Source organism: Triturus cristatus, chromosome 3_2, assembly GCF_964204655.1.
Source record: "Triturus cristatus chromosome 3_2, aTriCri1.1, whole genome shotgun sequence".
NCBI classification, from domain to species: domain Eukaryota; kingdom Metazoa; phylum Chordata; class Amphibia; order Caudata; family Salamandridae; genus Triturus; species Triturus cristatus.
In genome coordinates, this window is record NC_140584.1 from 225,859,058 (window position 1) to 225,885,326 (window position 26,269).

The 26,269-nt window shown below is 45.9% G+C and overlaps 1 protein-coding gene across 1 annotated transcript in view; it reads right to left on the reverse strand.

Annotated features, from left to right (window-relative positions):
- The window catches only part of LOC146857060 (von Willebrand factor D and EGF domain-containing protein-like), a 1,714,722-nt gene that overhangs the window by 854,279 nt on the left and 834,174 nt on the right, over positions 1–26,269 (reverse strand). Inside the window, 1 exon segment of the mRNA XM_085647013.1 lies at positions 9,283–9,356. Within this exon segment, the coding sequence (XP_085503139.1) occupies positions 9,283–9,356 (74 nt within the window).

The window sequence follows — 26,269 nt, forward strand, 5'->3', positions numbered from 1 at the left end:
GTGAGAGGGCAAGTGTGTCTTTACAAATAAACCCCACTCCGCCACCTCTACCCGCAGTTCGAGGGATATGTCTGATGAAGTATCCTGGGGGACATGCCCAGGCCAACTCTGCTCCACTATCTGATGTAGTCCAGGTCTCTGTCAGGAATAAAATATCCAATTTAGCTGACTCAATCAACAAAAAGATTTCGTCATAGTGTTTTACAAGGGAGCGGACATTAAGAAGGCCACAGGAGATGGGGGGCAAAGACGGTGGCCACACGGCAGAATCTTTATGTGAGGCCGAGTGGTGGTTCAGAGCACACAGTTCTTCTCGAGAATACACTAAGTGTGTCCTCATTGGGTCTCTGGAGCCAGGAGCTACCGGGACGCGAACGGGCGCAAACGGGCTTACCTCTGGCGCACCTCCGGCGCGCCCACGTGCGCCCGCTGCGCGCGAACGCTGCGCGCCCGCATCTCCATTGATTTTATAGTATTACGCCGCGCGGGTACCGCCTCGTAGGCGTCTGACCCACCCAATATGGCGCCTACAATGTCCCAAGCCTCACACCCACTCAAAGATGGCGGTCAAGCGCCGCTGAACCGGAGCCCCCGCTAGCTAAATCCCGACAAATGCGGGTGATAAAATCGTTTTAAATGCAGGTAAGCCTGACTGTCTCCCCCCCGCAGCAAAGCAGCGTAGCAGCAGATTAAAAGAATCTCTATTCCCATAGAGTAGTAAATGATTTTTAAAATACAGCAATGCGCGCGATGACAAAGTCTGCCTTACCGTGTTAAGGAGCAGTTTATATAGCTCTCCAATGCGCGGGTACCGCCTCGTAGGCGTCTGACCCACCCAATATGGCGCCTACAATGTCCCAAGCCTCACACCCACTCAAAGATGGCGGTCAAGCGCCGCTGAACCGGAGCCCCCGCTAGCTAAATCCCGACAAATGCGGGTGATAAAATCATTTTAAATGCAGGTAAGCCTGACTGTCTCCCCCCGCAGCAAAGCAGCGTAGCAGCAGATTAAAAGAATCTCTATTCCCATAGAGTAGTAAATGATTTTTAAAATACAGCAATGCGCGCGATGACAAAGTCTGCAGAATTATTGGTCATTCTATTGTATACATTAAGTACAAGTTGCTGTGCTTGGCTCAGTGTGATCTTTAGGACCAGTAGGTCAAGGGATCTTTTTAATGGAGCAGTTAAAGTCTATTTTAACCTAAGTGCACAACCCAGCAGAGGCCCCACCAGCACTAGATGTTAGCGATGCCATAGATAGCTGTTGTAACCTACTCTAAAGAGACTGTCACTAGCCCAGATTTCTTATATCAAGCAGAGTCCAAAGCCATCAATGAACTGCTCCCATTCAATGACTTGAATCTTTGGATTTACACCTGAAATATTCCGGCTTACTAGAGACAATGCTGTGGGTAAATCAAGATAACTAGGCCCTGCTATATCGACTTGGTCCCCTGGCCTGTGTGGGTATAGATAACATGCTATTATGTTCTCTCCCATGTGAATGACTGTCAATAAGGGCAATACTAAGGCTAACAACTCTGTCCAAGCTCCGGGTATTGTCTCCGCCTGTGTTATCCGTCAATCCACTCTTGAGAATTCAGATTCCACGTGGTCTCTCTGTGTTTCCTTGTTTAAACATAGGTTCTCAGTGATTGGATTTGGAACCCTCTGGGAGAGGGATTACGTTTAAATTAGATAGGGGAATTTGTGGGAGGTGTAGTGCAAACGTCTAGGGCCACTAATCCATTGAGCAATAGCTCTGATTTTAATGTCAGTTTGTGTTGTCATAGGCCTCTGTAGAAATGGAATAACGTGTGGCCTTCAGGCTGTCAGAGCACATCACATCATAACAATCGCAGACCCCTCTGATCCAATGAATTGACTTAATAACCAATGAGGCCTCATCCCCTCAAGCAGAATGAATGTGCTTGAGTATGCTAATCATAAACACTGTTCCTGCATTCTGATCAGGTATTTGGAAGCGACACCCCTTCCAAATACCAAATCGGTATTTGGTTGCAAACCATAATTGCGATTGGGTACCATGCTGCCAAATTGCAGTTTGGGTTTGATACATACCAAAAGATTATTTTTACAGTTGCCAACAGGCAGGTTCTGCAAATTGTCCCATTTGCAATTGAAATAAGCTTGATACCTGTGAGCCCACATGTTCATGTTGCAGGTCATGGAGCGGGGGCCTTCCCAGTTACTGGCCAGACCCAAAAAGACAGAGCAGTTAGTCCCCAAACAGTATCTATAACAACCCACGTGGATGGCATTAATGTTAGTGTTTTTAATGCTAAGAGGGCCCACCTCCTTCTCCCCACATATTGAAACTCCCCTAGTCCTCTGGCACTGGATGTATCAGGTCTTTCTTCCCAAAATGTAGGCTAGGATAATCCACACAGAGGGATTGGCGTAAGTCTTTTGCAGCCCTGAAGGGGCCCTATTTCCTCCTACCCTAGTAATGAAATGCGCCAACTCCTCCTAGCGTAGTGCTCGGTGGGGGAAGGTGACCCCAGTACGATCTGCAAGTACCCTAGTGTACTGCAATTTGCAGGCTTATCAATCTGGCTTTTAAACAATACAAGCACCTCAAGGAAAATTTAAATTGCAAATAAAGCCAGTCTTCTGATGTGTTTATTAGGCCAGTAATACTACAATGCAGGGGAGGGGATGAGGGATGCAGAAATAGGGAAGGTGCCCCTGCCCTGCCTCTTCCTGACACTGAGGGGAGTGGATGGACCTGTGTTTGACCCAGGCTTCGCCCCGGCCTGATCCACTTGGGTTCCGTGCAGCAGTACCATTGATGGAGCAATATAGCGCTGGCTTGTCATGGGCCTGCCTCATTCCCCATCCACAGGCAAAGCAATAAGTCCCGGGGCTTTAAGTACCCAAACAGTGTTGATGTCTCCCGTGCAATTGGATCATTGATGACGCTATTCAGCTCTGGCAGGGTGTGGGCATGCCTCTTTCCACCTCCACAGGTGGAGAATAGGATCCTGCAACTCTGAGTAACCTAACAGATATGATTTCTACCATATTCTAGGACCATTGATGGTTGGCCATGGAACCACCTCCTTCTCCCTCCACAGACAGAGCAAAGTGTCCTGGGACTTTGAGTCCTGAAACCGTGTCGATGTCTGTGATATTTCATGTGGGGCATCTCAATTGCTGTCCTCACATGTTCACCTTGAGAGACCAATCTAGGGCATAATCCTCCAAAAGAGACATCTGGCTTCATAGAATACTTGTGTCCCTTGCCCATGTGCTCACTGAGGTATTCTGGACATTCTGGACACTTGGCATGTGGATTAGGTCCCATGTGCCAAATTGTACTCACTGCAATCATTATAGTGCCAGCTACTATTCCCTCCACTTCACATCAGGCAATATCAGGGGGTCTTGGCAGATCTGGTTCTGTGGAATTATAGAGCATGGCATATTAGTCCAGAACCCAAATTATTGCCTACTTCTCAGCTTTCTCAGCCTTGGTGTTGCTCCACTTAGACTGCTGAAATTAACCCACTCTGTGAGAAGTTGGCCTGGTATGTGCTGTCCATTAATTAAAGTGGGCAACTTGTACCAGTCCAAACAACCCTTATGGTGATTTAAGAGGTCAAACATAACCTTAGAAAGCTATCTAAGTGGTACCTGTGGAGAGCAGCCTTCTGGCTTAGTCTTGAAGGAATGTTAAGCAGCTTGTTTTACAAGAATGAAACCTTATGGTAATGTTTAAAGAAAAGGAGAACCACACAGTAGTTATAAAAAAATATGTATTTATTAATATAACACTCTCTAGTATGACACAGTATCTCCTTCATGGAGATAATCACAAAGCACACAATACTGTAGCACAGAAACAATAGTAAGTAGCACAAATACACGGTGCGCTCCGGGGGAGACCAAACCATATACTAAAATAGTAGTATAAGAACCACGGCTTCAGTCAAGACAGTGTCTAGAGAACGTAGAATCGCTGGGACCCCAAGGAACCACTCAAGGTGAGTAAGTAGGGACCCCACGGAGGACGGGTGCAGTGTGGGAACACGACCGCGTGCTCTGTACAATTCTATGGGAGAGTCGCGGTTGAAGTTTTAGAGTTTAAGGACCCTTCCCAGTGGACTTCAATGAAACCCAGTGAAGGTTAGGAGGTTGGAGAGCCACCCCACTCGTGGATACCATAGTACCAGAGTTACCTATCCCAGGAGAACCGGGTGCATCGGTCTGAAGTGGTGTCGGAAACCACCGTCGAACCAAATGAAAGACTTTGAAGAAGAGCCACTGCTGTCTGTTGGAATCCAAAGGTGGATTCTTGTAAAAGAGTACCTGAAAACAGAGGGCACAGAGTCTGGGACACTCAAGAGTGACCAGGGGCACAGTAGACGAATGCCCACCGATGTCGGGTGCTTCAGCTGCGTTGAGGGGGTTCTTGACTCTGGAGCCACGGGGACCAGGAGAAGTCGAGGACAACCTGGAGCCGGAAACAAGCTGTCTCACAAAGGATGTCGAGTGCGCAGGATCGGTGTCCAGTGAGAGCACCAACAAGCCTTGGCAATGGCAACCCATGCAGAAGGTCAAAGAAGGTTACGGCTCAGACCAGCAAGGTCCAGGAGACACACCATAGCAAGGGGAGTCAGGTCAGGCCTGGAGCAACTAGGGGAGCCAAAGAAAAGCAAATTGTATCCTCATGTGGACTCACAGGCCAGAGGCACCGGAGTCACAAGAGGATCTCAAGCAATTTCACCAAACAGCAGCCCACGGAGCACTCAGGGCAAGGAGGACAGAGTTCTTGGTAGGTGCCAGGGATTGGGCCTACTCGGAGCCCAATGCACTTGCTCAGGAAATGCCAACAAGCATATGTACTTGCAAATGAACGCGGTGCACAGGGGTACAGGTATTGCAGTCCCCACGAGGGATTCTGGCCTCACAATTGACAAGAAGGCAGCTCGGACCTTGAGGGATATAGGAATCTACCTCTTGTGTTGCTGGAGCCTTTGCAGTCTATAGGAGCTCAGGAGCAGCAGACAAGTCAGTCATGATGTGGTGCCTGTGGATGCAGGGGAGTGACTCCTTCACTCCAAGGGAGATATCTTTGGTTGTCCTTGATGCTACACAGGTCCTGCATGGAGCCTGTATGGTGCATGGGCACAGATGATACTTCAGACTGAGAGGGAGATGAAGTTGAGCCCAAACGAAGTCCAGCAAAGTCCAGAGTGTCCAGACGGTCAAAGTTCAGTGGGTTCTGGTTCAGAATCTTGTCCACTTAGAATCTAGGGTCCTACAGCCAGGTAAGCCCTTTTGTACCCACTGGAGAGGGTTGGACAGATTCAGAGGACCCTCCTAGGGGAGGGTCTGGACAGTGGGGAGGATACTCCCATATCCTTTGTCCAGTTTTGCACCAGAGCAAGAGCCAACGGTTCCCAGGACCGGTTTGAACGGGACTATGCACAGGGACACCAAATGTGCTCCACATGCGGACTTTCCGTCGCTGGAAAGCCCAGCCACCCAGCCCTAATACAGTAAATCCTGTCTGGGAGGTAGTCACACCTCCCTGTGATAGAAGGCCTATTGTTCTGAATTCCCCTGCTCGAGCTTAGCACAGCAGCAGGAGGGCAGAAATGTGCCTCTGGTCAGCAGCAACCATTTTGTGCTGCCCGGGTCTAGAAGGCTGGTACCCAGGACACCAGGGAGCCAACAAAGCTCGCTTCTGAGGGGTGGAATTCTACCGCCCATACTGGTTACTGGTATGGGGGTATGATACCACAGTGTTTGACACCAAACACAATAGGATTTGTTTAATCTGTATTAGAGTTGGTTATCACGCGGTCGCATAATGCCACTCTATATGTCGTAAATGGCTGCATCACTAACAACCCGGGAGAATGGACTCTGTAGGTTGCAGGGGTGTCTTGCTCATGCAGTGGCACCCTCTCACTTAGAACCAAGCACCCTGCCTTCAGGATTGCTGAGGCCTGCTATGGGGTGACTTATAGGTTTTAAGTGTAGTGATCCTTACATATAGTCAACCTATATCTTAAGTGAGTTTTGCATGCACCTAGTTACACAGGCTGCAATGGCAGGCCTGTAGTTCAATTTTGCATGGCCTCTCATGGGTGGTATAATACATGCCATTGGAGGCCTCTGGGGTACCTATGCCCTGGGTACATACATACATAGGTACCATATACTAGGGACTGGCAAAGGTACCCCAGTATCCAATCTGGAGTGTACCTAAGTACATAACATAACATTTTAGGGAGATATCAGATAGACTGGGGTCCTGATTAACAGGATCCCAGTCAGACTAGTTAAAAACAGTATCACATCCAGCAAAAAGTGGGGTTAACCATACGATGCAGATTCTACTTTCCTACACACTCCACTCTATATTTTGAGTTTGTCACGATTCTCAAATTCTTAGGCAGCTGAGAAAGCACTGTGCAATTGAGCATTGGATTAATAGCAGCAGAGGGAGAATGAATGCTGTAGTGTGCATGCATAGTTGAGAGCACAAGAACAATAGCCGCTTTTGTGAAAAGGTAAAATTCAGAAAAATGAAAGACTCATGGCCTAGTTACAAATACAGAGGTTCACTGGACTGCCGTAGTTGTGGTGGCTGTCCATGGACCACCAGAGTGGCGGTCCATCTGCCGTATTATGACTGTGGCGTTTGGACTGCCACTTGACTGCTGCTACCTCCGAGGAACCGCAATCTTGCGGCAGTGATGCAGAGGTCCGAGGAAGTAATATGCTGGTGGTGCTGCTGTGGCACCGCTGAGCATATTACGAGTTTCCTCACTGCCCAGCCTGCCATGAAAAGGGTGGTTGGGAGGAAACTAAGGGGGCCATACCAGTGCCCCCTGTCGCCTCTGTGCATGGGTGTACATGCAATGGGGCACATGGTATAACCCCTTGTATTTCTGCTTCCCATGTTCCTGCCCGGGAAGAAATGCACAACATTGTGCATTTCTTCCTTTGCAGGAACGTGCTGCTGCTCTCCCACAACAGTCCCTTTCTAAGGCTCTCCTTTGAGCCTTAGAAACGTAGCCAGCGCCATGGGACTGCAACAGCACTCACCACCCACCATGATTCTACTTGTAATCCAGTGGGTGGTCTGACTACAAGTTTGTCAGTCTTCCTGTGGGGCGCTTGCCTGGCGGCCCACAGGAAGACTGACAAACTCGTAATCAGGCAATTAGTTATCATCAGGTCAAAACAGTGACAGATCACCTGGGTAGTGAGAGGGTACTGAAGCCTTCTTTTCATGCTGCAAGGGAATATTGTATTACAGACTCTTGTGCTCGTGCACATAATAAATGTTCTTACTGTCACATGGTTGTTCCTTTATGTACACGTAGGCATGACCATATGTAAATGAGGGGACTATCTACCTCTTCTACTCGTGCCATCCAGGGCTGGACTGGCCGTAGCGGGCACCGTGCAATCCCCCGGTTTTAGGCCCCTGGGGGCCGTTTTTGTTACAGGGCCGTTTTTGCAGCATAGCTGCAAAATCGACCCTGTAACAAAATCGGCTGAAAACCGGCCCTGGCAAAGAGCTCGGCGGCACCCCCAACCTCCCGCGGGGAAAGGGGGGCGGCCAAGCACTTTGCCAGGGCCGGTTTTGGTGCCCAGTCCGGCCCTGGTGCCATCTACTGTTACAGACATGCGGGCCTCAGGAGGTGTACTGTGTGCCTCGCTGTAAGTGCGTGCACATATAATGTACCACCCCAAGGGCACCTTTATGGACAGAGCACAAGGGTTCTTAGACAATAAGAAAAACCCTTGTGCATACTTACTCACTTGGGGAAGGGTACCTCTTTGGTTTCCAAAGGAAAGTGGTTCCACTAGAGTGACTGAACAGAAGTTTGATACTAGAGTTTCATTTACAGTCCTGCACTGAGTGTGGCTCACGCGCAAACTCTCTGAGTTTGCACCTACACTAGACAAAGCGCATTCCTGTTGTACTTTGTCACAAAGTGACGTGTGAGGCAGGCACACTTCCATAGAGGGTGCACTGAAGCACCGATCAGGACCATTGCCTGATTACTATTACAGTCCCACATATCAAAAGTGACCATTGAACTTGACTAGCCAGTCTAAAGAAGTGGCAAATACAATTTTATTTGGTAGAAACCTTGCCCTATCATACAAGCGAACTTAGGAGCAAAAACTATTGGAGTCTTTTGGTCATCTTAAATCTATATGAGGCATTTGCTAGTTTTTCTGTCAGAGCAAAGTGCCTTACATGTTTAAGAAGAGCAGGCGTGTGTATTGAATTTAAGGACAACACCTTCCAGTTTCCGCCTTTATTTATTTGTTAAAATAAGAACTAAGAGAAATGTAAAATGTAGTTGTCGGAATCCCTTTTTACCAACATGAAATATATTTCCTTAGCATCTTCAATCCCATGTCACCCTTGTAAAATCTGGAGTCATTTTTACACTTATCAACAATTTCCGACAGATGTCGACATAAATACGTGTTTGACATTGTCACTAAGTGCCAGAATTTTTAAGGTTTGGCATCGCAAGGGGGCTGAAGAGCGATGCAAATCCTAAGAGAGATTTATCAAGCTACACAAGGACATCATGAATGGCCCTGCGTGGCCTGGTAAATCTAGAGTAATGCAAAGCGCTGACTTGCGTTTCTGTGCTTCAGGGAGGTGTTTCATTGGTGGCGGATGTATTCCCACGCATCCACCCATGGATTTTGGTGCATTCCCAGATTTACCATTAGTGGATGACCTGGGAATGCATCAAAATGCTACCCCTGCCTGGGGTGTAATGAGGAGAAATGTCCTTTTTCTCCTCGTTTCTATCTCTTTCTACGTGTGCTGTATTCTTCAGCACACATAGAAAAAACAATATGCTTCTCAGGATTGTTTGTGTGGAGGAAGGTGTTCTTTCCTGCACAAAAAGAATCCTGCTTTAAATGCAGGCCCCCTTGCAACATGGTACAAGGATGCCTGCATTGGTGATAGGCAGCCAAAAGCGTGCCAGTGCTAGGAAAGGACAGCAATGTTCTGTATGATGTTAAATATGATGCATTCCTGCCTTTTCCCCTTCACGCAGCACAGTGCAGCAAGGTATCTTGCAGCACTGCATGAAGGTATGGTAACTATGCCCCTAAATTTATAAAACTGACTATAGTGACAAATCATTATATGTGTTCTGCTATAACGAAGAAGAGTAAAGCCACTAACAGTCAATAAATCAGAGCAAAACATGATTTCAAAGCAAGAACGTTTGGCACTGAGTGAGATTACACACTTACCGACCATCGAAAGTGATAATATGTGGGTCTGTGAACGAGTAGCAGTAGGCTGTTGGGATGTCTTGAACTGAAACCTAAGCAAATAAAATTATACCCTTCATTTCCACATAATATTTATATGTTGAAATTACAGCAGTTTGCTTGAAAAGCAATTTGGTCTAGCTTTCAGATTGTGCAATCAAGCAGCATATGAATCTACATATCATCACATAAATAAATATCTACGCAGAAAGTGTTCACGTTATTCACAATTATTCTGAAATGAAGAAAGGGTGTTTGTTATTCACATATGAAATCACATTTTAGAGCACAGTTAATAAGCAAATGAAAAAAAGCACACGATTTAAACTGACAATTAAAATTTAAGGGGGTCATTTACTATCGTTTTGTACAGCACTTTACTTGCATGGCGTAAACTGGCGCAAAGCACTGTGTCGCTTTACTGACCATTAAAATGACACGGACCATTATGCCAGCGGCCACACAAATCTTAGCAAATTTGGGGGCATATCAGCAAGGGCCGGCGATAATTATCGCTCAGCGCTCTTAGCGTGAGGATAATTATCGCCGGCCAGCTTTGAATTTTATCGCTTTGGAGCGTTTATCTCCAAAGCGATAAAATTCAGAGCGCAAGCTGCCAATTGTGAGATTATCGCTGGAAATACAGCGATAATCCCACATAGTTTGGCGATAGCTTGCTGATAGGGATAGACATACTTAGCCATGATATCCACCTTACATAGGATATCATGGCTAACCCTGGGCGTAGTTCGCGAAGTTGCACTACTCGAAGCTCCGCAAAGTGCACTTCGCGCTACGCGTAGCACTTCGCGAACTGCGTAGTACCCTGTTCGCACTGTGCAAGATGTCGTTTTCAATGATTGCACAGTGCGGACAAGCATCCGGCACTGTGCAATCATTGAAAACGGCATCTTGCACAGTGCGAGCTGTAGTTTTCTGCTGCTCGAGTAGATTTTTACTCGAGCGGCAGATTTCTCAACGCGGACTGGTAGTTTCTCATCGCGAGCGGTCACGAGCATACACGACCACTCGCAATGAGAAACCTGACCTCCTCACGTTGAGAATCTCGCCGGGATGTTCATTTTCCATGCTCGCGATCGGCAACTTGATGTTGCTGATCGCGAACAAGGAAAAAGTCTCGCCGGGATGTCATTTTGCTTGCTCGCGGTCGCCAACTTGATGTTGAGGTCTGCTTTTTTTTATCTCTAACAGGGTTAGCGAGCTCCTTGATAATAGGAGAAATTTCGCTTAGCAACATTTCTCCTATTATTTTACTCTGGAATGCCCCCTTTGCATCTCATTAGAGATGCAAGGGGAAGCATAGAGTAAAAGGGTGGTAACATGTGAATTTGCGTGTTAGCACCCTGTTGCTGATAGGGCGCTAGTTTTATCACTGCTTTTTTGGCTTTTAAAGCCAAAAAAGCAGAGATAAAGCCCTTGTTGATCTGCCCCTTAGGCCGTTGTTTTCTTAATAAAGCTCAACAATTTTTTAAAAAGTCAGGGTTGGGTACTGTTCCTGATTGCTTTCAGCGAGACCTCTTTATTTTTCTACTAACCTCCGGTGATTTGAGTGTTTTCAAATTCAGAAGTACATTTTGAACATCACAATCATGGAGTTCTTTCTTATTAAAACCTGCTGTTTACAATTCCCGTTCAATTGACTCTTGTATGCGGTTGTTCATTCAATGGACACGAAAGTCGCTTTTTCATAAAATGTGAACTTGCTTTGGTGTTACAATTTAAGTAGAAGGTATACTTCCGCTAAGAGCTGTTGGCCTAATTTTTTTAAGTTTGAATGAATTGAGACGTACAGAGGGCTCAAATGGCTAGGTGCTAAGGCTCTAAGAGATTCAGGGCATGCAAACTAGGACAATTACAATGACAGTACTTGCAAAGTCGAAAGCCTTGTTTGTATTGCTTTCCCAAATAAAGCTATCGAGTAATAGATGTGAGGAGGACAGGTACAGAATTCCAGTGTCTGACCGTCAACAGAAAAAAGCAAGGCCGCCAGTTCGAATGAAACATGAAATTACCAGGAGATTGTCATAGAATGAACTCAGTGGGTGAGCAGGAAGGCAGCAATTGAGCTTGTCTTGCAGATAGTCTGGTCCAATTTGATGGAAGGCCATATAGATTAGACATAGGTATGTTAAGATAATTCTTTTGGAGATAGGAAATGTTAGAAAAGGGGTCTCTAGTTGGCAAGGGTTTGCACCTTTGTCCAAGTAGGGACCCTTCTTCCTAGTCAGGGTAAGGGAGATACACTTCTAAAATAACCCCTGCTCAACCCCTTGGTAGTAGCTTGGCAGGAGCAGACAGGCTTATCTCAGAAGCAGCGTGTAAAGAATTTGTGCACACATACGGTAATATAGTGAAAACAATACAAATGGACACCACACCAGGTTAGAAAAATAAGTAATCTTTATCTAAACCGAACAAGATCAAAACAGCAAAAATCCACAATACAGTAATTAAAATGTACTTCTTAGAAGGTTAAAATATGATCTGTCCATAGCAAACTATAGATGCAACACTTTCAACACAAACTACCTTGGGTGCTTCAAAATCATAAACAAGAACAGCCGCAGGGAAGGGAATGAGTCGGTTCCTCAAGCAAAGGGAAGTTAATGCGTCAGTTCCTTACTCCAGGGGAGGTGATGCATCGTTTTTTTTACTGCCGAGCAGGGGAGGTGATGTGTCAGATTCTCACTGTGTGGGGAGGTGATACATCAGTTTCTTACTGCGGCCCCGGCGTTGATGTAGACTTGGCGCCCCGGTGCAATGCGTTGGTTCTTGCAGTCACACAGCAGGGCCTGCATCGAACTCAGTGCAGTGATCTCGGACTTTGGAAATCGGTGCACGGGATTCAGAGTGCAGGGATTTCTTCAGCCATGGGCAGGCGCTATTTCGGTTTCTTCAGCGATGCATCGGAACCAGATCTGGATCTGTCATGATTCTCGTAGTTGCGTCGCTTTTCCAGCTCCCAACAGCAGGAACAACCTCCAGAGGCCCAACACAGTCACAGGCACCTCTTGGCGGGTCAGAACTCCCAGCAAGGAAGTTCAGGGGAGCTGGTGGTGAAGTCTTTGGGTCCATGAGACTTCAGAACAGGAGGCAAACTCTACTTCAAGCCCTTGGAGATCTTCCACAAGCAGGGGACACAGCACACAGCAAAGTCCTTGTCCTTTCCTTTGCAGAAACAGCCACTGCAGGCCAACCCTAGACAGCACACAGCAAAAATACATAAGGCAGAAGCAAAAATACAGGGGAAACCCATGCCAAGGATGCCAGGTCTAGCAGGAAACTAGTGAAGAAACTGAAGAAGGGAAGATATGGAAAACTATGGAGGGAGATTAAAAATAATCCGGGATGCTGCATTCAGAATCCTTTGAAATTATTGGAGACGGTACAGGTGGGGATCAGATGCAAAGATTTACAGTACTCAGGCCAAATTAAAATGGTAGCTTGTATGACAAGACAGAGAATGCTTTCTAGGCTTGGAGCAATCAGCGCAGCTAATAATTCTGACTTTGTGTGTAGGGCGCACCTAGCTAAATTGTAATGTGGGAGTTTAGTAGTAGATGTTGTTCGGGGCATGTCTGCACAGGAGTGCCAGGGAGATACTGGGAATATTTAAATTCCTGAATGGCTGAGCGCAGTAAATGAGTGCATGGTTCGGAGGTGTTTGAGTGAGATTGCTCGCTGCACTTCCTTTAGGACACCCGCGAATCCAGAGCAACTGGGGCATCTCTTCAAGATCAGAGTATGATGATCATGTTTGTTCGCTTAGAGTTTCCAGCAAGGAAGTGTGGGACTTTCATGGTGTCAGGCGGTGACGGTATCGACCAGTGAGACCGGAGCTGTGGACATGTCGGAGGATTTGGCTGTTGGCGACCATCTAGTGTAGAAGGGCTGGCTCCCTGCAAATGCTTTGGGACTCTGGAGGTGTGGCGCTTTGCAGGCGGGCTGCAGCATTGAGCACTGGAGGATTCACAGGTCCTGGTGGGGGCTCGGTCACCGTGAGAAGATACATTGAGAGCTGGCGGCTGCATGCCCTGCCCGTAAGGCTAGTATATGTGCATGGGCTGCCCCATATTAACTGTGACTCCTGAAACTGCATGTGGCACCCCTCCCCTGGGGCCCTGCTGAACCATTGCGCTCTCTGAGTATGCTCTTGGTGTTGTTGGCATAACTGTCACTTGTGCATGGAGTGAGAAGAAGCCTGTGTCTCATGAATCCTGGCACAGCCAATCTAATCTCCTGCGCTCTTTCTGCCCCTCGGCCTGCACCACCATAGCCCCAATTATTGAAGCATATCCCCCTGCACATAGGTTATTGACAAGCTACCTAGCCTGCTTGTCACACCAGCATCCGCCTGGGAAGGAGCTGTGTCCACAGAAGGTAAATCTGACGTATCATTGTGGGGAACTCCAATCCCCATCACTCTAACTTGGTTGATTCTCCGAGACAATTACATCAGAGTCCATCTCGACCATGGGGAAGCGGGAAACTAATCCTAACGACCAAGTAGGTGAGCCTATCAACACTCTGGACTCCTTCCTTTTAAGGGCATCAGATGCCTTGGCGAAAGAGATTAAAATGACAGAGTACAGGCTCTGCATAGGAGAAGCTGGACTTTCAACTCAAGTAACAAACTCTCCGAATCATGTGACACTACCTTTGTATGATACCAATTCCCTACCTGCTGAAACAAACAGTACCCGACCCAAAGGATTAAATCGTACAATCGCACTTGGTAGACATACCCACCCCCCAATGAAGCCTCCGACCAAATAGAAAAAAGAGGAGAGAGATTAAATAAATCCACACATGTAAACTCATGTCCTACTTTGTTCACTCCAACAGACCACAAGGCCCTTTTCAAACAGATTGTTCAATTGCTATACCCTCTTATTAAGAGACTAACCAAAATAGAAGCCAATTTAGTCTCACTTATCACCCTAGGGGGGAAAGGTCCAGGGAGAGTAGCTACTGCCCAGGATCCCGTCCCAACCTCGCCCAATGAGTTAACATCACTCCTGTGCCTTGCTTCAACACATGAGCCACAGACACAGAGGGGAGATGGTCATGGGACTCTGACAAGAAGCAAATGCCCTCACAATCCTAATTCAAAGCCCCTTTTGAGGAACCCTTCAAGGCCTACTCTGTCGATATACATGCATACCCAGCATCACTCACAGTCTCTTACTACCTCCCTTCCTCAAGCATTTGCGTCACAGGGTACTTTTCTGGCTGAAAGTCCGATTGCTCCCGATTCATCAAATTCAGCCCGGAGGGTGGCTGTAACATCTTGCAGAATGGTCAGGAAGGAGCATTCAGGCTAAGCTCCCACACGTGACTAGACCTCCCACCAGCAGCTTGCACCTCTGTGGTCATTCTGGGCAATACTCCTGAGCTAAAAAACATGCAAACTGGTTCAACTGACCAACCAATGCTCAAACCTCGCCATTGAATATAAAGGCACACGGATGGGAGGTTGGAATCCTTCACCAATATTATCATGGCTAGAAGGGTGGGCTGGGTGGGCAACCTAGTGAAAAAACACTTACATGGGAATGGATAGTGGCCAATTTTAAGTCTCATTCAATGGCACAGAAACTCTTAAATATACTACCCAATTGTCCTACTCCTGATATACAGATTTATGTATTGCCACTAGGTTTCTTCTACAGACCAGCAACCCAACACGCAAGGAGACAGGGACTTAGGAATACCAAAATCTTCCCCTTTCTATCACCCACCAGCTCTATCAGATGCAAGCACTCCCTCCCTTCTTTCCAGTAATCAGTTTGCCGCTCTGGCAGAGCTTGAAACCTGCAAGTGACAGAGAACCAATAGGATGGATCAAAATTCCCTTCCAAGCTGTGGTATATCTAGGCCAGAGGGCCCTCCGCTATTTAGCATAGACAAGGATCGAATATGCCTCCTCACAATGTATTCCTTTTCCCCGCAGGCTATTACAACGCGGTTGTTACAACGACCGCATTGTAACAACGCATACCATTACCCCGCAAGTCATAACAACGATTTGCACTAGGGGGGCGCTGGATGTTGGAATAGTATAATTTACTATTCCAACTCCAGTCTGTGCAACATAGGGAAGGTGTTGGATTTTAAATCCAACACCTCCCGACTCCTCTACAAGTCGTTGTTATGACTTGCAGGGTAATGGTATGCGTTGTTACAACACAGTCCTTGTAATGACCGCGTTGTATTAGCCTACAGGGAAAAGGATTTGTGGTAAACAATGTTTACCATAATGATCAGATAAAAGTAATTACCTGGAACATTGCAGGGTTAGGCACCACACTGAGTAATATGTTTACAAGAGATCAGGGAAACAGGACCTAGATGGTTTTCTTTCCTTTTCTACTCCTGCCCTTCCCTCAAGAGCAGGCTGAGCGAGAAGGGTCAACCTGACACTGGTGAAAAACACTTTAAGACTCAAAGTCTTTGCCTCCCACAATGATTCCCCATACTATAATTTATTGTTGCCTAAAGGACTAAGGGGTGATGCTCTGCTTTTATTTAATTGATATCACAACAATTTCATGGGTGAAATGTCAAGGGTCGGTGATTCACTTGAGGAAACAAATTGAGCAACTCACCAGTGACCTTGATAAGAAGCCTAGTATTCTATGGTTGGTTGATTTTAATGTGCATAGCTGTGGTTTCCTGGCTAAACCAACAGGGAAGGAGAATCTATCCCTCACTTTACGCATAATGCCTATGGCAACACACTTAACAGACTCCTTATCATAAAGTATATAGAAATCATGAATCCAATTCACGCAAGCACAGGCACGAGAGATAAAACCTTTGGTAACAACCTCCAGGGTTCAACCATTGATTATTTGGTTGTTTCAGTACCTCTTAAATTTTTCTTTTATGAAAATAAAACTAATTTTTAAAATTTCAGTGACCATGCAACCATATGCTTTCAAACAGCGTGGAAAGATATATGGGCTCAGCAGACAAGGCATCCAAAACCCAACATAACAAGAAGGAGTGGGATAGTCCTCAAGCGGGGTAAGATTGATAAGGTGATAATTGTCCCTCTGCTTGTCACAAAAAGACGAAATGAGACTATGACTTGCTTTGATATGAATAAAGACCAGGTTTTGGTGGTTGCAGCCTTTGAACCAATTTTGGACAAAGTGAAGAACAACTTAGTAAAACAAGTACTGGCCGGCAATCTTTCAGCTCCCCGGTGGTTTGACCAAGTTTACACTAAATAACTAACCAATTTACAAAAGGCCCTTAGAAACAACTCAAGAGAAAGGGATTTAGTAGGGCTCTCTCAACAGCTATATAAAGATGCCAGGAAGGCCGGACTATAGACTCTAAAGGAGGAAGCATGGGGATAAATTCCCCAGGCGGCCATTACAAACAATTCTGGGGATTTATGGGCTGAAATTAACACCCCATTTCTAAAAGGCTGCACATACCCCCAACTTAGACAACCGTGTGGACGAAGACACCTGGGTTGAATACTTTTCCAAGATATTTGACCTTACAAATGAGGGCACACACTTTTCTTTAAAAGGCACAACATTAATCTCTAAGCCTATTCTCAAATGTAACCATCTTGAGTTTACAGAAGCTTTGCTACAGTGTACCAGTAATGAGATCCACGGCCTGGATGGTGTCCCAGTAGACTTTTTCTCTGAGAGTCCGGACCTCTGGGGACCTGTTTCAACTAATGTTTTTAATGCAGTCGCTAGTGTGGAGCCGCCAGATTTATGGTCAAAGTCTATTATAATCCCCATCCACAACTCTCTATTGGATAGCACTGCCAAACGTATGGGCTGAGTCTTATTGATCAGACTAGAGGAATGGGCCACTCAAAATAACATCATGATTCTGGTACAGTATGGATTTATAAATGGTAAAGGGGCACTGGACCAATGCCTTAATTTGAGTCTGCATATTGCTAAATTCAAAAAAGGCAAGGTCTATATGGCTTTTATGGACCTATCTGCAGCTTTAGATTGTGTTGCCCACCAACATTCATGGAGAAACATGGAGCAGATGGGCATCGGTGAGGCCATCATTTTATTTATTAGACAGATATATTGACAAGATTGGGCTTGCGTCCGCTATGGGAAACTGGGAGAGTGAACTAGGTGGTTCCATATTAATAGGGTGGTAAGACAGGGATGAGTTGTTGCTCCATTTCTTTCTTCTATCTACAATAATGGAATAGAGGTACCCTTGTTAGACCCCGCCCTGGATATCCTTATTGTGAATCAGGTCCGCATTCCCATACTCCTCTATGCAGATGATGCAGTGCTAATTGCTAGTACAGCTCCGGAAACTCATACAGGAGTTCATGCAAAACCTACATTTACAATTTAATGAGACAAAGTCCTTTATCCTAGTAAAAATCTAGGCTCAAAACCACTGGATGTTGTTAAAAATTGTACACAGCCAAATCTACTTCTGTAGCTACCTATGGGGCAGGGGTGTGGGGCATATTAACCCTGCGCCCCTTCAAATATAGAAGACACCTTTTGGAATAAACTAGAACCCCACCCCTTAAGCTGTGCTACTTTTCATTGTCATCTTGAACTGGCTGTTCCTTATCTATCTGGCCAGATACGCTTAGCTCCAATTCTTCTATGGTATTCTATATGGAGAAGGGAATCTGTTAATCTTACTCAACACATCATTAAAGATTACCTCACTCTGGAACACGCACAAAGGATTCACTGGATTTTTTTTATCTCAAACATACTTTAACTTCTTTAGGTTTACAATCATTATTTGAAACTCCATCAAAGTGTTTGGCCATTACAAATATTTAATCAAAAATTGATTTTTAAATATCATGGATAAAGAAAGATATTAAATCAATAGCAACAAATATATGGTGCTATCTTATCTAGAGGGAGCAGCTTTTCCTGAGGGGTCAATCTCCTACTTATCACTTGTGACAAACCACCTCCATAGATTTGTACTCCTAAGGTTCCGTCTAAAACTCATCCGATATATGTTGGGCTATTCCACAGGAACGTTTTCCACTCAAGCGTTGCCGCCTTGCCTGTTTGATGGTGTGTGTCCCCAATCAAATCTCCATAATTTTTTCTTTTGTAAATTTTATTTGGACCACCGCAAACTGGTTATTTTTCCTATCATGAGCAAAATATAAATTCAGACAATGTCGCCCAGGGTTGTTTATTTTACAAATGTTGTCCGATCATTTTGTTTGTTACTGTGTAGCGTCCTTTGTAGGCCTCTCATTAAAGTCTAGGAGACTGCATAAATAGATCGGAATGAATGATACATTTTATCCTGTTTTTATTGACTGTTTTTTTAACTGACAAATCCTATTTGTTAAATCTTGTAATTGGTGATTTTATATATATTTGTACTTCTAGGATCTATTTGTATTTAGATCTAATAAGGTGATTTGATCTGATTTGATTTGACAAGACGGAGAGAATCCAAAGTTAGAAGTGGAAGAATTAGCATAAAGGCTTCAGATAGAAAAAGCAAGTTGATGCAAAAATGAATGACCTGGGTCATTGTGGGCAAAACTGGAATCCAAGATAAAAGATAGATGTGGCCGGAGTCTGCTAGCAAATACCTCAGCGGATTCCAGGAAATCACCAGAATTTTAGTTTTAACGGTATTCACTTTAAGAAAGTTGGTATTGGCAAAAACATCTAGCAGACTTTTCTGAAAATAAGCACTGGCTTCTTGAACGTGATTGTCATGAGATAATACCAACTGAGTTCTGTGCATAACACATAAACGAAATCCTGCTGAGTGGATGAGTTTAGTGAGGGTAAGCATGTAGAGGTTAAAAAATGTTGGGTTGAGGGAGGTGCTCTGAGGAATGCCATCGAAAAGAGACTTGAAATCTGATTGGTAGGGTCACAAGGAAACCACCTGAATGCACTCTGAAAGATAGGAATTGAGCCAGACAAGCACCCTGCCCACAATTCTGACCTTAGCCATATGCTTGGGGAGATGGTCATTTGAGACCGTATCGAATACCACTGAGAGCTCGCCGAGTACCAGGGCAATTGTGCCCATTCCCCAGTACCAATACACCCAAATCATCTGCAAATGGTCTTCCATAATAAGCATTATGTTTCAGCTGACCGCTGCAGCTTTAGGGAAAAAGGATCTATAATTTATGAAGGTTGAGAGGCGCTGCCCTGCTCCATCCCACCCAAGCCAGCAGTGATTGATTTTTTTGTGGGCGCCTCATCCTCTGGGTAAAAGCGATGGCCTACTGCCTGGGTTGTGCCTAGTCCCTATCACACCCCAATCAGGTTTCATAGCTTTTGGCTGTGCATAGCTGTCATTGATACAACACTACACCCCGCTGAGCACAGCCTTTGGGAGCTCCTTAAGAGCAGTCCTGTCCCACCAAAATCAGCTGTTAACTGCCTTTCAATACATGGTATGACCTCGGGCAAAGTTAAAGAGCAGGTACAACAACATTTCATCTTCTAATAACTTAAGTGCAGTTAGATTAATCTGCATGACATCTGGCAGTTTTATGAAGATTTATCAAATGCATTCATATTTATAAACAAATGGATGCATTTTGACCGCTCTTACTTTGCTACTTGAGTGCTAAATTGTATGTATATTTATCAAAACGCACCACAGTTGAAAACCAATTACCACTTTTCTGATAGCCTTTTGACTTTGCCCCCCTAAATGAACATGCATGGAATTTGACACGCCAGGAGAAGTCTAAACGTACAAAGTGTCTGATGTATGTCGTGCAGATTCGTCTAAAGGTACTAATGTAATAATCAGAATAAAAAACGCTTCAAAGTCTCCAAACTTGTTTTCATAAGATACTATCTCAAATAAAACTAGACATATTTACTCCAAACCAAAAAAAATGGATTCCCATTAGATTTTAGTTTTATGCCATGATTAGTGTAAATCCATTCAACGGTTCCTGCTGTAGCAGACAGCAACATTTCTAGGAGCTGTAATTGAAAATGTTTTTTTACCCTGACCCTTTTTATGGTAGAGTCAAATGAAAATTACACTGGCAGGATCCCAATTTATATAATTTGCCTCCAGTACAGTTTTGTGTTTGAGTTTCTAGCTTGCATGGGAACGGCTATAGTTTAACTAGGAAAGGAGGTGACATTAAATACATCCTATGTTAAGTACTTTCATTTATGATACTAGCGTTGAACTCTTTTAGCCTTTGTTTGTTTGGAGTGATTGAATCCGAAGAAGGGGAGAGGAGAATGAAAGGGCTGTTGATCTGATCTACAACATAATATTGTGAGGAGACAGCAACCAAACAACAGAAACTGTGTGGAAGGCTGAAGCAACCCAGGTGTATAAAACTATACTAATTTGCCTTTCTTTTTCTCCTGCCTGGATATTTTGGTATTACCCAAATGGTGTTGTGTATCTTTATTCAGTATTTAGTGTGAGGGTTGAGATCCTCCATCAGAGCAATATACTCACAATGAGGTCTGCAGGACTTTTGCGGCCCATCAGATCTGTGTTTGTGGCCCACTTGGTGAACAGTGGTACTCTCCTCGTCAAAAGCAAGAAGCATTTGTGCTGCTCTTTCATCAGGTCTTCCAAGAACAGCTACTTTTATTTTCAGATTGAAGAGGCTTGGATGAACATTTGGTAATTTCTACATCCCCTTCAAGACATTGAGGAGCTTTGTTAGAAGATTCTGCTGCTGGGGCTCATTCATGAAAGTTTGCAGCACTAAGCAAGAAAGGCAGCGGCTTGGCAGCCAAATCTACATACCCCGCGACACTTTAGCAGGCGACCAGTCAGATCATTGGCTCCAAATTAGCCTCACTTTTGACATCAAGCTGTTTGAGGTTGCTTCATCCATCGAAAAGCTTTCCCCGGCCTGGACCCAACAGGGGAATGATCATATCAGGTATCATTCTTGCTATTGTAGTGAAGGACCAGGGAGATTAAAGAGTTGGTAGTTCGGAAAGTGCCAAGAACCTGCCTACCCTTTTGAGGCCTACTCGGGTTGGCCTATGTCCTCTACCTTATAGATTATGTTCACTAATATAAGGATTAGTGTAAGAAGGTGTGCTGCACCGCTGCAGAGACTGAGGCCTTCCACAAAACCAATGTTGGCAGGAGCAACCTTTCTGTGTGAGGGAGCACATCTGGCTTGATACATCGGATAGCAGAATTGAGTTTGGTCAACGTATGCCCAGCATTAGTCAAAGGAAAATAACTCTGGCACTTGCTTTTTAAATCTCCCAAGATTTGCCAATGGTCATGTGGTACAGCAGCCATTTTGTGCTTGGGCGCCTATGAAAGCCTGCCACTCCCGCTACAACTACCAGCCAATGTGAGTAATTCACTTCGGTGTCAGCACGAGAAAGAATCTTTCTTCTGAGCTTTTGATACAAGCGTTGACCATACTAGGATGCTGATTAGAGAAACTTTAACACAGAAGTCAGAGAATGTCTTTACATCTTTGGGACAAGAAGGGAAAAGGCCTGAGAACTGAAAGCAAGGACGTTCTTGAAATAACATTCCTAACTTTGTTTTCTTTATTTAGAGAGAGTGCATTTGAGAAAGACCTGTGTATAATTCTTGGCAGTATATTGACCACCAATTACTAAGTTTCTGTAAGAATAAGAGTTCAATAGCCAAAAGGCTTGTCTTGATACTGAATCTTAGCATGATAATACTTTCATTCGTGTTGAGATAGGTTTATTTTCTGGACATCCAAGACTAGATTTTCTTTGGAAGAATCAAAGAAGTCTGCAATAACAATACTCTTCAAGATTAACAAACCTTCTGTGCTCCACGCCAAAAGGTTGACAATAAAGATAAAAGTCCATATGCAGGTATGTATAAGAATGACAAAAAAAGAGAGAAATATTCTCAAAAGGGAAATGTCATGTGTTTGGTTATAAATCAACCTGCATGTCCGAACCTGTTCCCCTAGGGCTTATTGGAAAAGTCAGGGAATAAACGCAGTGACTACAGCTGTGCTGCACCTGTCTCTCCGGGGTCAGTCACAAAGAACATGGCTATGAAAAGCTCTGCAGGCCTCGTTCGCTGAGAGGAGGCCTGCTACGCCAACTCAATTGGACACCAGAGCGTAAGGAGGAGGACTGAGAGAGGACCACATCGCTTGAAGCCTGTGATAACCTTCCATTCCTGGTTTTCAAACCGAGGACTCAACCACAGACAACAGGGCCAATGGCCTAGCTTAAAACTCTGACAACAGAGGGAAGAAACTCCCCCATGTACACCCAGTAGCACGGTCCCCAAGGTCTTCATAATTTTTTGGACAAGATCCAGAATTATATACCCTGAGACTACTCATGCTTCCCTGATCCAAACTGATGCCGCATCCTGGGGATAAGACGGATCTCACCTTGGAAACCACTTGTAAAATCTATCTCTACAGTACTCAGGCCATTTTTCCCCATTGCTGCAATGGTTAATCAATGAACCACTAAATCTTCCTCAACTCCAGGGGCCACTATCAGACCCCAAGGATTAGGAGGAGAAACCTCCCAAGCCTTATATTCAACACTGATGATGCCACTCAACAGGGGGCACTATTTCCAGAGCCCCAAAAGCTTGATCAAATACTCCTTTGCATCACAGATACCAGACCAGCTCTAGAATATAATGTTGATGCACTAACCATTGACTTTAATCTATTAAGTGGCAATCAACATTAACTAGCAGAGATGGTGAAAAAATTGAACATTATTAAATGACTTTCACCCTCAGACAAAAGACCTTCAGACACAAATTGTTGTACTCCCGCAAGATCCAGCATCTACAAAGAAGGGCAGAAGATGAAGAGGTGAGCTTCCGCTGCAAAAATATGAATATAATTGGTCTCTGGTCTCCCAGAAACAAAGGATGGTCTGCACCTGACAGCATTAATTGAAAACTGGCTTTCCACTCATGTTGCACTAACTGACCCCTACCCCTACTTTAATGTCGAGCGAGCCCACTGGGTACTGCCATACTTTCCCCCGCCAGGAGCACCACTGAGGCCCATCATAGCAAAGTTCTTAAATTTCTACGATAGGACCAATTTAACTGTGGAGGTGCTCATATTATGAACTTTCCTGATTTTACAATAACTGTGCAACTTCTCCGAGCGTCGTTCCTGGAAGTCAATTGCAAACTCCACAACCATGACCTTAAATACTCATTATTCTGTCCTTTTTAACTTAAGATTTTACATAATCAAAGACCCTACTTTTTCAATATTGCTGAGAGGCACGGGACTGGATCGAGCAACATGAACAATCTGCAAAATTGCAGTGGGGATCCCCTTGTCCACAACAAAATCATGGTAGAAACCAATGCTCCCTGCGTGGAACTCCATATGGAGTACCCAATTTTACCACCTCCAACCTAGCACAAGTCCAGTAAGAAAGATCCATAGCACTGTCCATAGCCTTGCAACTACATGACAACAGAGAGTACACTAGCTATGAAAACGTTGACACTAACTGTTAGAGGCGGGAGTCTCTGGTTGGCGCAAGGTTGCCCTTGTGTCAAGCAGGAACCCTCTCCTCCACGTCAGGGCGCAGGATAACCCCTCGCGAACGACCCTTGCTCACCCTCTAGGTGCGTGGCGTGAGCAGCCAAGGCGATTCCTCAGGCATTGTTGGTGAAGCACTTACAATCGTACACACAGTAAATACATCAATCCCCCCAGAAACGGACACCAGACTTGGATATATATAAAAATACGATTCTTTATGTAAAAATAAGGTATTTATATCTCAACAGACTTATCACAAGACCAATAACGTTTTCGCTAGGCCACCAGGTTATACAGTAGGCAAATGTTCTGGGTTTGTAGGTTTCAAATGGATACTTTGTAGTCTCTTTACTTGTAGTTCCAGTACTCACAGAGATCGACTCCTGTGAACGGGGAAATAAGGCGTTGCGGGCCCCGAGCCCGATGCTGGAACTTCTTTCGTGATGTGGAGAGTCAGCACAGGACGGTGCGACTCTCGGCTTGGGAAGTGTTCTTGGGTCCTCAATCAGCGGGTGTGGGCAGGTAGGCAGGCGCGGCCAGCGACCCTCCGCACGGCGGTGCAGGGGGGTCTCCACAGCGGGGGCGGCGCGGCCTGAGATGTCCGAGGATAGCGAAGCGGGGTCACAGGGCACAGTCAGTGCAGCTGGATGACCCGGCGGGGATCACAGTCGTCGGACGGCTTCCGGCAGGAGGGGTGATAGCGCGTTCAGCGCGCTCCAGTAGCAGGCGGTGACAGGGATGCAGGCGGCCTGGCCCGGGGACAGAGAGCGGCTCGGGACGGAGCGGGGCTCTCACGGGATTGAGGCAGGCGAGCTTCTGAGTGTCACGGCCCTAGGAGGGGCGATGAGGGGCGCAGTCTCTTTTCCAGCGGGATGCACACACGGCTCGAATTGGAGGACGAGCAAGAAGCACAGAGAACCCACTGTTCCTGGGGTTCAGTTCAGGGGGCAAGCTCAGATCAAGCCCTTGGAGAATGTTCAAGCACAAAGTAGCAAAGTCTTTTCAGTAAGTCTCTTCCTCTCCTCTCTCAGCAAGGCAAGCAGCAGGCCAGCTCCTCCGGCGTCTTCTTCTCCTTCTAGTCGGGCAGAGGTCCTTTGTGGTAAACAGGATTCTGATTTCTTAGGAGCCAGGCTCCTACTTTTATACCATGATTCTTTTGTTCTTTAGCGCCAGGGGGCCTAGGCCTGGCTCAGTCCAGTTCTGGAGCACTTTGTTATGGTGACTCTGCTCTTTCCTTTCAGCAGCAGGGCAGAGACATCAGCCGCCCCACAGGGGGTGGCGCCGGCTTTGTGGTGGCAGAGCACAGGTCTATTCAAGAGTCAAGGTGTACTCCTCCCACCCATCCAGGTGTAATCTCTCTACCCACCACCTGGCAGCCAACCTGTCTCTGGGGATCCCCCCACCCTGCTCCTTACTGTTGCCAGGCAGAACACATACACACAGCAGAGGCGGACTGAGATGGTCAGGTCAGTAAATACTAACTTTCTAAAAGTAGTATTTACAAACCCAGGATATTAAAATAAACTTGACTACAAGAAGTATTTTATCATCCTGAGTTCAGGCATACTAAACTTGACACTTCTACCATGCTCTCTGAGTCCACTGGGGTCACAGCGTTGGCGTGATCCCAGCAGCCCATTCTGGCCTATGGAGAGCAGGTAGCCTTCAATAGTGAAAAACGACAAGGGCTGTAATTCACTACTAAGACATGCCACACACATCAGGGCATGTCCTACCTTACACGTACAATGCACCCTGCCCATGGGCCTACCAGAGGGGTGGCTAATATGTAAGTAAGGGAAGGTTTAGGGACTGGCAAGTGGGGGCACTTGCGCAGTCAGCGCGACGGTCCCGGACCGCGCACAGGCTCTGCGGTGGCAGACCCTAGACACATTTTACAAGGCCGCTTTCTGTGGGTGGCGCAACCAGCGCTGCAGGCCCACCAGCAGCATTCGCATTTACAAGCCCTGGCACTCCTGGTGCACTTTACTAGGGGCTGATAGTAAACCGAATAAGCCAAACATGGACACCAATCAATGTATACATTTTACCATAGGGAGAGCATATGCACCTTAGCACTGGTCAGCAGTGGTAAGGTGCCCAGAGTCATAAAACAGCCAACAACAGGTCAGAAAAAATACAGGAGGAAGGCAAAAAGTTTAGGGATGACCCTGCAAAAAGGGCCAAGTCCAACACAACCCCCTTCCAGCCGAAACGCAGGGTAGACCAATCACCACCGTGATGGTCTTCCCTGCTTGGGGCGATAGAACAAGGACCTGGCCCGCAACTGCAGGGGCAGACTCCATTTCTACGCCAATCTGAACCTATCGGACTCCCTCTGTCCATACTCTCAGGGCCCACCAAGCCAATCCATGGGGAACCCTTCTCCTCACCCGTGGACACCACCTGTGCAGCACCTAACCGTAACTGGCCCACAGGTGTGTCCCA